The sequence below is a fragment of the Heptranchias perlo genome, chromosome 9, assembly GCF_035084215.1.
Source record: "Heptranchias perlo isolate sHepPer1 chromosome 9, sHepPer1.hap1, whole genome shotgun sequence".
Taxonomy (NCBI): Eukaryota; Metazoa; Chordata; class Chondrichthyes; order Hexanchiformes; family Hexanchidae; genus Heptranchias; species Heptranchias perlo.
Genome location: NC_090333.1, coordinates 16834500 through 16848145, shown reverse-complemented (window position 1 = coordinate 16848145; position 13646 = coordinate 16834500). Strand labels below are relative to the sequence as shown.

Sequence of the window (13646 nt, the reverse complement as noted above, 5' to 3'; positions counted from 1 at the left end):
CATTTGCCTTCCTGATTGCTTGCTGTACCTGCTTGTTAATTTTCTGTGTTTCGTGTACAAGGACACCCAAATCCCTCTGAACAACAACATTCAATAGTTTCTCATCATTTAAAAAATATCTTGTTTTTCTATTCTTCCTACCAAAGTGAATAACCTCACATTTCCCCACATTATACTCCATCTGCCACCTTCTTGCCCACTCACTTAACCTGTCTATATCCCTTTGCGGACTCTTTGTGTCCTTCTCACATCTTACTTTCTTACTTTGTACCATCAGCAAACTTGGATTCATGACACTCGGTCCCTTCATCCATGTCATTAATATAGATTGTAAATAGCTGAGGCCCGAGCACTGATCCTTGCGGCACCCCAGTAGTTACAGCCTGCCAACCTGAAAATGACCCATTTATTCCTACTCTGTTTTCTGTCTGTTAACCAATCCTCTATCCATGCTAATATGTTACCCCAACCCCATGAGCCCTTATCTTGTGTAACAGCCTTTTGTGTGGCACCTTATCAAATGCCTTTTGAAAATCCAAATATACTACATCCACTGATTCCCCTTTATCTACCCTGCTAGTTACATCCTCAAAAAACTCATAGATTTGTCAAACACGATTTCCCTTTCATAAAACCATGTTGACTCTGCCTAATCATATTATGATTTTCTAAGTGCCCCATTACCACATCCTTAAGAATGGATTCCAGCATTTTCCTGACTGCTGATGTCAGGCTAAATGGCCTGTAGTTCCCTGTTTTCTATCTCCCTCCTTTCTTGAATAGCGGTGTAACATTTGCTACCTTCCAACCCACTGGGACCATTCCAGAATCTAGGGAATTTTGGAAGATCACAACCAGTGCATCCACTATCTCTGCAGCCACTTCTTTTAAAACCCTAGGATGTCGGCTTTTAGTCCCTTTAATTTCTCCAGTACTTTTTCTTTACTAATATTAATTACTTGAAGTTCCTCACTCTCATTAGACCCTTGGTTCCTCACTATTTCTGGTATTTTTTTGTGTCTTCTACTGTGAAGACAGATACAAAATATTGTTTAACATCTCTGCCGTTTCCTTTTTTCCATTTTATAATTTCTCCTGTCTCAGTCTCTAAGGGGACCCACGTTTACCTTTGCTACTCTCTTCCTTTTTACATACTAGTAGAAGCTCTTACAATCTGTTTTTATATTTCTTGCTAGTTTAATTTCATTCTGTTTTCTCCCTCTTTATCAATTTTTTGGTCATCCTTTGCTGGTTTCTAAAACTCTCCCAATCTTCAGGCTTACTACTCTTCTTGGCAACATTATAAGCCTCTTCTTTTACTCTAATTCTATCCTTAACTTCTTTTGTTAGGCACGGATGGATCACTTTTCCCGTGGAGTTTTTATTCCTCAATGGAATTTATATTTGTTGAGAATTATGAATTATTTCCTTAAATGTTCACCATTGCTTATCTACCGTCATATCTTTTAATCTAATTTCCCAATCAACCTTAGCCAACTCCCCCCCTCATTCCTATGTAATTGGCTTTGTTTAAGTTTAAGACTCTAGTTTCGGACTTAAGTACGTCACTCTCGAACTCAATGTGAAATTCTATCATATTATGATCACCCTGCCCCAGAGCATTCCTTACTATGAGATTACTAATTAACCCTGCCTCATTATACAAGACAAGATCTAAAATAGCCAGTTCCCTGGTTGGTTCCATGACGTATTATTCAAGGAAATTGTCTCGAATGGATTCCATGAATTTGTCCTCCAAACTACTTTTACCAATTTGATTTGCCCAGTCTATATGAAAATTAAAAGTCCCTCACGATTATTGCATTACCTTTGTTACAAACACCTCTTATTTCTTGATTAATACTCTGTCCAACAGTATAGCTTCTGTTAGGGGGGCCTATAAACTCCTGCCACCATTTTTTTCGGTCCCTTGTTATTTCTTATCTCCACCCATACTGATTCTGCTTCCTGATCTTCCGAGCCAAGATCCTTTCTCACTATTGTCTTTACGTCATCCTTTATTATCAAAGCTACCCCCCTCCTTTTCCATTTTGTCTGTCTTTTCAAAAAGTCATGTACCCTGGAATATTTAGTTCCCAACCTTGGTCACCTTGCAACCAAGTCTCAGTAATGGCTACTAGATCAAACCCATTTATCTCTATTTGAGCCATTATTTCGTCTATCTTGTTACGAATGCTTTGTGCATTCGGATAAAGCCTTTAATTTTGACTTTTTACTACTTTTCCCTGATTTGACCTTATTCACTGATGCGCTGTTACCATTAAACTCTCTGTCCCTTCCTGACCCCATCTGCTTATGTTTACCCAAATCACTACACTGCTGTATCTTGACTTTTCTCTTTAGATTTATAAATTTACCCTTACCTGAACCTTCCCCCCCCCCCCCACTGTTTTTAGTTTAAAGCCTTATCTAACGCCCTAGTTATTCGTTTGGCCAGGCCACTGGCCCCAGCCCAGTTTAAATGGAGCCCGTCCCAACGGAACAGCTCCCTCTTTTCCCACTACAGGTACCAGTGCCCCATGAATCAAAACCCCTGTCACCCACATCACTCTTTGAGCCACACATTAACTCTCTGATCTGTTTGACCCTATGTCAATTTGCATGTGGCTCAGGTAGTAACCCAGAGATTATTACCTTTAAGGTTCTGCTTATTAATTTGGACCCTAGCTCCTCAAACTCCCTCAGCAGAACCTCATTCCTAGTTCTACCTATGTCGTTGGTTCCTACGTGGACCAGGACAACTGGATCCTCCTCCTCATGCTCCAAGTCTTTTTCCCTTGGGATCTGGGTTTGAACCCAGCCTAGACTGATTGGGTTAAATCTTCAACTTTCTGGCAGATGTAAGCTCTATAACATATATTTTGGGCCTTCCCCACCTAGTTTCTAGTAGTTGCAGGCCCACTGCACATACTTCAGCCGAGTTAGCGATTTCATTTCACCAAAAGTTTCAGTATAGTGTCAATAAAAGAAAAATTCTCAAGTGTAATAGGGGATAGTTTGCTGAGGTTAAAGCATACCTGCACCTCACTATGCTAGACTTGACCTGGGAGTTATTGAGATGCTGTTGGTGCCCAGAATGTTCTATTTCTCAGCACTGATGTGCCCCACCTTGACAAATACAAAAAACAAAGAGCTCTCAAGAAAGTCAGGGGTGTGGAAAGAAGAAAAAACTGATGTAAACAGACACACCAATAGAAATTCAGCTCCTGTTGTCTGATGAAGGACAAGAATTGATGGTGGTTATGGAGATGCCCCATGGTATTGATAGTCCCACCTGGTTGAACAGTAGTGATAGATCACAGCAGCAGAGATCTAAATGATGGAAATATTAACACTGTTTTCTCGCTCGTGGACCAAATATAAATCCAAGATTTGTTTTGTATTACTACAAGTTCTGTTGGCAGAGTCCCCTGGTGTAGTGTACTCCCTTCTGGGCAATGTAAGCTCTCCAGGAAATGGCAAGATCTGTATCATGAAAATGTTTCCAGTTGTGAGAGAGATCTTTCATAGTATCTAAATAGAACATTGACTTACTTACATATTGCTCAGCTAGAAGTATTAGAAAAACATTATTGCTCAGCAAAATGTGTTAGAAAAACAATTTTATAGTATTTAGTATAGCTTACTCTGTCACTGTATAATTCAGTTCCATTTCGTATTTATAAGCACCCCATTGGTGAACATATTGGAAGACTTGGAGGCCCCTTATTAGTGTTCAACAAATTTCTAAGCACAGATTGTTCGTCACTTCATTAAATTCATCAAAATTTGTTGGTGCGTTTTTATCTTCAGTATTATTTTCCTTATTTTCAATCAGTTTTAGTCAAAGAAGGTTAAGAGAAGGTGATAAAGGTGTTCAAAATTGTGACGGGTTTTGATGAGGTAAATCAGGAAGAACAATTTCCACTGGATGCTGAGACAGCAACTGGAGGCAATACATTTAACATCACCACCAAAAGAACAAAAGGGAGAGGTTGGGAGAGTTTTTTTTATTACACCGAGTTTTGTTAGGAATGCCAGTGGTGGAAGCAAAATCCATAATAGCTGTTAAAAGGGAAAAGAAAAATTTAAAAGGGTATGGGGAAAGAGCAGGGGAATGGAACTATGCAGATCGCAATCGGCTGAACGGCTGCCTCCCATGCTGTAAAATTCTGATTCAGAGTAAGTAATATTTCATTCAATTGCTTTGATGTGTTGCACATAACAACAACTTGCATTTATATAGTGCCTTTAACGTACTAAAACGTCCCAAGGCGCTTCACAGGAGCTATCAAACAAAATTTGACACCAAGCCACTTAAAGAGGTATTGGGACAGGCGACCAAAAGCTTGTAGGTTTTAAGGAGCGTCTTAAAGGAGCGGAGAGAGGTAGAGAAGCGGAGAGGTTCAGGGAGGGAATTCCAGAGCTTAGAGCCTAGGCAGCTGAAGACACGGCCGCCAATGGTGGAGCGATTAAAATCGGGGATGCGCAAGAGGCAAGAATTGGAGGAATGCAGAGACCTCGGACGGGGTTGTAGGGCTGAAGGAGGTTACAGAGATAGGGAGGGGCGAGGCCATGGAGGGATTTGAAAACAAGGATGAGAATTTTAAAATCGAGGCGTTCCCAGACCGGGCGCCAATGTAGGTCAGCGAGCACAGGGGTGATGGGAGAACGGAACTTGTTGCGAGCTAGGATACGGGCAGCAGAGTTTTGAATGAGCTCAAGTTTATAGAGGGTGGAAGATGGGAGGCCAGCCAGGAGAGCATTGGGATAGTCCAGTCTGGAGGTAACAAAGGCATGGATGAGGGTTTCAGCAGCAGATGAGCTGAGGCAGGGGCGGAGACGGGCGATATTACGGAGGTGGAAGTAGGCTGTCTTGGTGATGGAGCAGATATCGGGTCAGAAGCTCATCTCAGGGTCATATAGGACGCCAAGGTTGCAAACGGTCTGGTTCAGCCTCAGACAGTAGCCAGGGAGAGGGATGGAGTCTGTGGCTAGGGAACGGAATTTGCGGCCGGAACCAAAAACAATGACTTCAGTCGTCCCAATATTTAGTTGGGGGAAATGTTTTATCATCCAGTACTGGATGTCGGCAAGCAATGTGACAAATGAGAGATAGTGAAGGGGTCGAGGCAGGTGGTTGTGAGGTAGAGCTGGGTATCATCAGCGTATATGTGGAATCTGACTTTGTGTTTTCGGATGATGTCGCCATGGGGCAGCAAGTAGATGAGAAATAGGAGGGGGCCAAGGATAGATCCGGGGGGACTCCAGAGGCAACAGTGCAGGAGTGGGAAGAGAAGCCATTGCAAGTGATTCTCTGGCAACGACTGGATAGATAAGAATGGAAGCAGGCGAGCGCAGTCCCACCCAGCTGGACGACGGAGCAGAGGCGTTGGAGGAGGATGGTGTGGTCAACCGTGTCAAAGGTTAGAGACAGGTCGAGAAGGATGAGGAGGGATAGGTTACCATTGTCACAGTCACATAGGATGTCATTTGTGACTTTGATCAGGGCTGTTTCAGTACTGTGGCAGGGTTGGAAATCTGATTGGAGGGATTCAAACATGGAGTTGTGGGAAAGATGGGCATGGATTTGGGAGGTGACAACACGTTCAAGGACTATGGCAGGAAAGGGAGATTTAAGATGGGGTGGTAGTTTGAAAGGACAGAGGAATCAGGGGTGGATTTTTTTGAGGAGGGGTGTGATGACAGCAGATTTGAAGGAGGGGGGAATAGTACCTGAGGAGAGGGAACCATTAACAATATCAGCTAACATTGGGGCCAGGAAGGGAAGTTGGGCGGTCAGCAGTTTAATTGGAATAGGGTCGAAGGAGCAGGAGGTGGTTCTCATGGTCAAGATGAGCTCAGAGAGGACATGAGGGGAGTTAGGCGAGAATCTAGAGAAAGATGCAAGTTCAGGGCTAGGGCAAGGGGGAACCGTAGGGGAAATTTAGCTTGGTGGGCTAGAGGAAGGGAGGGAAGCGGCAGAGGCAGCTAAAAACTGATGGCCTCAATCTTAGTGACAAAGAAGTCCCTGAGTTCCTCGCACTTTTCGTTGGAGGTGAGGGTGGAGGGGGCAGGGAGAGGGGTTTAAGAAGATGGTTTGTAGTGGAGAAGAGAAGCCGGGGGTTATCTTTCCATTCCAGGATGATCCTTGAATAGTGAGCAGTTTTGGCAGAGGAGAACAGGACCCAATAGTGCTTTATATGGTCCAGCCAGATCTGACGATGAATGGCTAAACCAGTTGTCTGCTGTAAATGTTCAAGTCTGCGTCCCTTGGACTTAAGGGAGTGAAGGAGAGGGCCATACCAGGGGGAGCGACCAGGGTGAAAGAGTGTAATGGTTTTAATGGGGACAAGGGCATCAGGGAATAGGCGGAGGTGAGGGTGTGATTGAGCAGATCGATAGCTGCAGAAATGTTGTGGTGAATGGAGAGCCAAAGGCTAGACAGTTGGAATTTGAAAGTGCCCTTGTAAGTGACCTGGGGAGATTTTTTTCCAGTGCGGACACTGAAGGAAGTGGGGTTGGGAGGGGGAAGGGGGATGTGGGTGGAGAGGGATACAATGAAGTGATCAGAGATGGCCTTATCCGTGATTGGCACGATGGAAGTAGAGAGGCCACATGAGATGGCAAAGTAGAGGGGGTGCCGTGAATATGGGTAGGAGAGTTTATGGAGGGAGAGATTAAGGGAGGATTGGAGGGCAGTGAACTCAGAGAGAAACTTGATGAGTTGAAATGGAGGTTGAAATCACCGAGGATGAGAATTCGCCCGGTTCAGAGGCTGAGGAAGGAAAGCAGTGAAGATATCTCAGTGAGAAACTTGGCATGGTACTTGGGTGGGCAGTAGAGAAGTAAGCCATTGCTTTAGGTAGTTGGTGAAGAGACGATTAAGTATTAATTCATCCTGCAGATACTGTTTTTCACCACCTCGTTAAAATGAAATGGTTGAGTCTGTACTGTAGGTTCTGGTCGATTGCTCTTATTTCCCAGTGCCAGGAGTTTACTTAGGCTGGTTGTTTTGGTATTAATTAATTTATATTAGTGAGGAAAGGCTGAGTATTTATTTATCTACATGGAAGGAACTTGTTTTGCTCCATTTCTAAAGCGTTCAAAGCCCTGTGAATAGTACTGAAAAACTGTTCATTTGTCTCTTACGTACTAGTTCAAGCTGCAGCTGGTAAAATTGGATCGCTAACTAAAAGTGAATGTATGAATGAGTTCAATAGCCACATAGTAATAGGGGCAATCAATTAAAGTTCCTATCATAGAGCTGCCTTTAATTTGGCAGTTTACTTTGCGAAAAGTGTATTCAGTCTTTGGCTAGGCTGGTATTGCTCATAATACTCTAATACAAGTGACCCTCATTTCAGACTATCAGAATGGCATTGATGGTTGTGGAAAATTACACGCCCTCAACTGCCCTCCCCACCTAGTCGACTAAAACCGTCTGAGCGGAGTCGAATAGCTACAGGGGAAATATTGACAAAAATAACCAACAGTGTCAAATATAAATGAATGTGACCAAATATAAATGAATGTGACCAAATATAAATGAATGTGACTTCTATACTATTCATTTACATAGAATTGTAAAACATTTAGTAAATTAAGTGGAAGCTTCAGTATAAATTATTAGTTTTGTCTGGATTCATCAGAAAAGTCTATGTTGACGTCAAAACTAAAACTTTTTATTAAACATTTGAAATAAGGGTATAAAAGCTAGTACTCGGTGCATTTCAACAAATTAAACAGTCTTATAATATAATGTCCTTTTTTGTGCTTTGGATTAATTTTTTCCCAGGTTGCATGTAATTGTTTTGTAAATAGTTGTTTTGTAAGACCGAAACAAAAATGCAAGTAGCAAATAAATTATTCATCCCAAATTATAAATGTTCTAAGATAAAAACACCAAATACTTATTACAGTAATTATTTCAACTTTGTTTCTTTGTACAAGATAGATGCACAAATCCATATTTATCAAGGATGACTGGAAACACTGAACTGTTCATTAATTTGTATATAGGGAAATGATTGAGCAGCTGGTAGGTCACATTTTTGACCTAGCTGTTGCAGGCCTAAGGGAGCAAGCCCATATTCTGCTTAAAGTGTACAACAAAATTAAGTTACTTGTTCAAAAGTTACGACCTGTAGCATCTCTTGACACTAATTTTATAAAACAGCTGTGCGATTGTAGGTCAGAAATATTTCTTAAGTTATAGGGAACAGTCAGGCTTGTATAAACCTGCACCAGAGGGAAAATATTTGTTTCCCTGAAAGAGAGAATGACGATAGCTAGTTATCACTTTCTCTTACATATAAAGCTCAAAGTACTGGAGGCTGCAAATTGCAAAATATTCCACTGTAATGCAGTTGTACTGAACGTAGCCCATTGCCTTTAAAACATCCATTGAAATTCAGCAAAAGATACAACAGCTGTCTGAATTACTATTATTCAGCCCTGGAGGTGGAAACTCAGTTCAGTGTCATCTAGTATAACTCACTGAATGCACATTGTTCCATTTAATTCATGTTTGCCTCCATCTCTTTGTACACGTTATGAATTATGACCAAAGATCAAAATGTGTTCATCTCAAAAAAGTGAGCATCTTCCCCCTAAATCTTTAGGATTAGAGTACAGCTTCCTGCATTATGTAGAACCTTGTTTGTGAAATGCTTCCAATTCAGTGTATTGGTCATAACATAAGGTAGTAAATATTTGTTAGATATCTATCATCTGCATCTAGCTTCAGGTTTATGGTGTTAATTTACCCCTACAAAAATGGTTTTGTTTTCTGTAATAATCTTTAACATTGGTTATTCATCATCCACCAGGAAAAGAAAAAATATTGAATAAATCCTAGGTAAATTGTACTTAGCAAATTTTTAGTATGCCCTGATTAAAGTTTTTTGACAAAGCAAACTCAAATCAGACTGAAGCAGATGGAAAAATATCAGTCAGATTTCCTGGACAGGGAGTTGTAATATTTAACCATGTGCCTCAGTCAGATACTGACAAAAAACAGTTTACTACTGGGAGCTGGATTTGTTTCAATTTAAAAGTGTGCAAATTGTTTTTAAAGACCCTCACCCGTCTGTACACCCCACCATGTTCAGTCTGCTAACCAGGCTTTTTCCAAAGCTGATCTTGACTTTTAACCGAATGGTTCTTAAATATATCTCCCTGCAGTTTATCGCTGTTTTTCTGGACAGTTCTAATAGTATTCAGCCATTTTCATATATTTCGATGCAGATTATGAATTTATCCCTTATTGAATGGTGAACTGATTCATACAGTTATAGAGTGTAAAGTCCTAAAAGTCATTTTTTTTTCTAAGTAAAGTATTTACCATCGGGTGATTCGGGAAATGGTTGAATGTGAAATTAAGTTACCAATCTGGGATAACAGTGGGGGATCGTGGCCTGCTCTGATTTTCGCATGAATCTGTGACGAATTATTTTTTTTTCTTGGCAGTGATTCTCAGAGTAGAGAGGCCTCAAAAAGGGATTCTGATAAAAAAGCACCTCCGCTAGTGGGATGGAAAAAAAGAGGGCTTTTATATCCATTTATAAATTTTAAATACATTGAAATATCGGCTGGTACTGCAGAGGAAGGAATTATATACAGGAGATTGCAGGGTTCAGAATGATTATGAACATAAAGCCATAAAGTTTATATCTCACATACTAAGCATTGATGAATAATTCTTCCTGTGCATAAAAAAATAATCCTTTTCAAGAGAAGATATTTTACTTCTGTTCACTTATTAATCTTCCCACAAATGCAAGACTAAATTTGAGTAGGATCTTTGCATCTGTTTGGTGAGTTGGCCAAAAAATTGACAATTGTTTACCTTCTGCAGGTGAAATAGCTGGGAGGCAGCAAGTCCCCACATCTCCTCCAGCATCAGAAAACAGCAGCACTGCTCACAGCATTGGCAGCACACAAAGCACTCCCTGTTCGAGCAGCAGTACGGCCTAACCCTGAGGGAAATAGCTGTGAGGAAATGGAGTGTAGAGGCAAGGTTCAAAGTTGCTAATTGTTGATGTTAGTATCCTGAGGATAAAAGGAAGATCTTCAGTTGCCTTTGAAAGCTGAGATGTACTTTCAAAGTAAGAAATCATCTAAGTTGCTTTATACTTTAGGCAAACTGACTTTTCTCGAGTGCATAACACTATATGTGACAAAACTACTAATTACCCTGAGTTGGGAACTTGCTAACCATTTATGGGTTCCTTATGTGAAATTTGTACCAGATATTTTTCAGTGCTGCTTTATTTCTAGAATGCAGCTATTTAATTTTTTCTGGACTTTATACAGACACCAGCAACTTGCTGAGTGTATAAATGACAACACCATTACTGATTAACAGAAGACAACAACTTAATATTCTATGACAGAAACAAACCACACAGATAGCAAATCTGTATCAGTTAAACAGATGCCATAGAAACATTGTAAATATACCTGTAGAGAAAAAACACGCTGTGGGCCACCTTTTATAATATTCTGTTAAGCATCACATCAGATTTATAACAATATTAACAGTTTTGTTAAGGAAATCATGTTTTTTAAGGAAATTGATCTAAAATTGAAAACGTAGACCAAAGCAGAGCTTTCTGCTGTTTTTCTCAAATGACTTGGACAGGTGTTTTTTGAAGATATACATTGATTATTTTTCAAGTATCTGGCAACAGTTAATATTTTTTTGTTTAAGACACAAATGGGACTTTAAATCACACTTTGGATTCCTTTTCTGGCTTTATTTGTATGTATTTTTAAAAGCAGGTGTTCACCGTGGTGTGTGACTGTCTCTGAGTCGTCCACTATCATGAATGTTCTATTTTTGTGCAGCTCAGCAAACTGTGTTCTTCACGGTACTGATTATTGCATAGTGTACAGTTGAATGTATTTTACATCATGAACTAATAATGTATTCTTGTATATAAACATTTATAGAACTCTCCAGAGCAGAGTACAGAGTATTTTAGTAACCTATAAGCTATATTTTTATTGTATTCTGAATTTCTGTGTAAGTGTTCTAAGGGCAAATTCAGTGATCCAATGCTGCCAGCAGGGAGCCACGCTCAAAGTGAGCACAGGTGGGATAATCTGTGCGAGTTACAATGTTGTAGCCCGATCTTTGACCGCACTCGTTTTTGAAGGTGGGTTTCCCGCTGGAACTGCAGGATTGCTGAATTTACCCTTTAATGTTAAAGTTACATAAATGAAATTCATTTATACAGATGTGTATTAATTTTGCTAACTGTGAATTTTTCGTTGAATTTTATTATGTACTTCTGCTACTTTGCTCCCAGCTTTTACTCATTCCCCTCAGAAATTCTGTTTGGGTAATAGAAGTTCATTTGTTTAATCAGAGTCAGTCCTATTGAAAGTAATTGGGAAAGCCCACTTTTATATTTTGATAAAATGCTACGGGGGTATTTAACTTTATTTTTCTGACAACCATTGACAACTAAAGATATTGTATCAAATATGTGCACTTTTCCCAGGCTGGTAACTGTGTCTGAAGTACTTTAGAAGTAGATGTGGTTCCAAAGATGATAAAAAAAATACCAGCAGAATTGTATGATTAAACTTAGTCAAATCTTTTGTGCACATAGTAATTTGTAGATGTAATGACACTGAAAAAACATGTAACGAGATGAACAAAGCACTTCACTAAAGCAAAGGCACAGGTTCCTATTAAACAAATATTTTTTATTCCCTTATTCAGTACATTTCTGAGAGAAGTGTCTATGAATAGATCTAATGAGCAATTTAGCACTTTAATTCTCTTTTCTTTCCACACAACAGGGCAATTTCACAATTTACTAATTTGCTGAAAATCTGTATTAAACCCATGCTAGCCACTAATCAGTTGAATAAAGGGTGCAAAGTATACAATAACATAATTCATATCTAACTCTTTTCTGTAATACACAAAATAAAGTAGCCTCTGGCATGTCCTACTGACTACTTTATAAAATTACAGATTTTTTGATGGCTTGATGTTAGGTGGTGATTACAGTTAGCATTTTTCAGGCAGCTGTCACTGTAATATTATTTTGCTTTCTCATCTTTTTCCAAAGTGCTTGGAAAAATACCCTACAGGAATATTTTTCTCTTTCATAATGTAAGTTGAAAATGTTTAGGAATTAGGCTGACTGCCTCAAAAGGGATGAATTTATGCCTTACACTTTATGCTTTCAAAGTACATATTTATCTACTTTTACATTGCATGTAAAATCTTTGGTGTAATAGAATTATATACACATATATAAAAATACATTTTGCCCTAACAGCATAATGATGCATAAAGAAACTCATTGAATGTAATGCCCTACAACACCTTTTTGTCTTTGCTTTCTCACTTTAACATTGACTCAAGGATTCTAGTAATTCTAACCATTGTGTAGGAAGGATTTCTGAAACAATTGGTAGCAGTTGGATTAAACATATGGTTGATTCTTTCTAATGAATTAGTGTGAACGTTGGCAGCTCTGTACTTCTAAATTTCAGAGGTTATATACCTTCTGCAACTTTGGATGTTTGTATAATATATTACTGTTGGAGAAACAATTCAATTAAGATTGTAAATTTTCTGTTCTTAATACTTTGTTCGGCTATATCTTTAAAATATATCTACCTCACTGTTTTACTAAAGGAACAAAGCCTGTACTGCTGGTTGTACTGTTTGACTTTTGTAAGTAATAGCAGGTGGTGTCTGTACCTACTTAATAGGACTGTGTTCTGTTCATGTCTATTTTTCATATGCTGTTGTAAAGGGATTTGTTGTAAATGTTTAAAAATGTATGATCTTTTGACATACTATATAATTGTGTAAAATAAAGGTATATATCAATTAATAGCATATGCAAATTGTATTTATTAACTAAACAAAATACTAGATTCAGGAACGGTAAGTATGAAAAGACCTAAACAATGAACTTACACATTGCCATTTACTCCTGGCACGATGGTTGCAATTTCCCTCATTATACAGGTCAAGTTGCCCCCCCCACCCCCCCCAGAATTGGTCATCCAAGATCACAAGATACATAGAGATGGGGAAGGCTATTTGACCCATCTTAGCTCATCCAGCCAAAAAGACTCTACAGTCCCTCATAACAGTATACAACTGTTCCCTAAATGATTCCAATATTCCTGTGAATCCATTCCAAATATTGATTATACCTTCTGTGGAGAATTTCTTGACTTAATCTTCAGTTTGAATAGTAAATTACATTAATATAGTATCATGCAAAACAGAATAAGGAGAGAAATAAGAACAGCTGTAATTGATCTTCATTATGTTGTATTTAGGAGCCATACAAAATCATGTTATACCAGGGAGTTCCAGTATGGTGTGGTGCATGTTTATACCCATGATTCCTTATATAGTAAATTACTAAACTTGGCAGTACTGTTGTAGAAAAGTGTCGAGTGGAGCCCAGGAGCTTTTCCACAGGGAGGAAGAAAAACTGGAAAAGAGAGAGTCCCTGTGAGTTGCTCTCGAGCACCTTCCAGCAGATGGTCACATAGAATTGGCAGAGGGCTGGAAGCAAGTTTCCTTCCTGCCCCCTCAGTGTGGAATGCAGCACATTGTAAAGAGCCCACAGAAAGAGAATGGGGAATAAAATAGCACA

The 13646-nt window shown here is 39.4% G+C and overlaps 1 protein-coding gene across 3 annotated transcripts in view; it reads left to right on the top strand.

Moving 5' to 3' along the window:
• Positions 1–12866, top strand: part of tgfbr3 (transforming growth factor, beta receptor III) — a 193289-nt gene extending 180423 nt beyond the window's left edge. For all 3 annotated transcript variants that reach the window (XM_067989915.1, XM_067989913.1, XM_067989914.1), the window contains exon 17: positions 9860–12866. In XM_067989915.1, coding sequence (XP_067846016.1) covers positions 9860–9978 — 119 coding nt within the window. In that variant the 3' untranslated portion in view covers positions 9979–12866. The remainder of the gene's footprint in view (positions 1–9859) is intronic.
• The last annotated feature ends 780 nt before the right edge of the window (positions 12867–13646 follow it).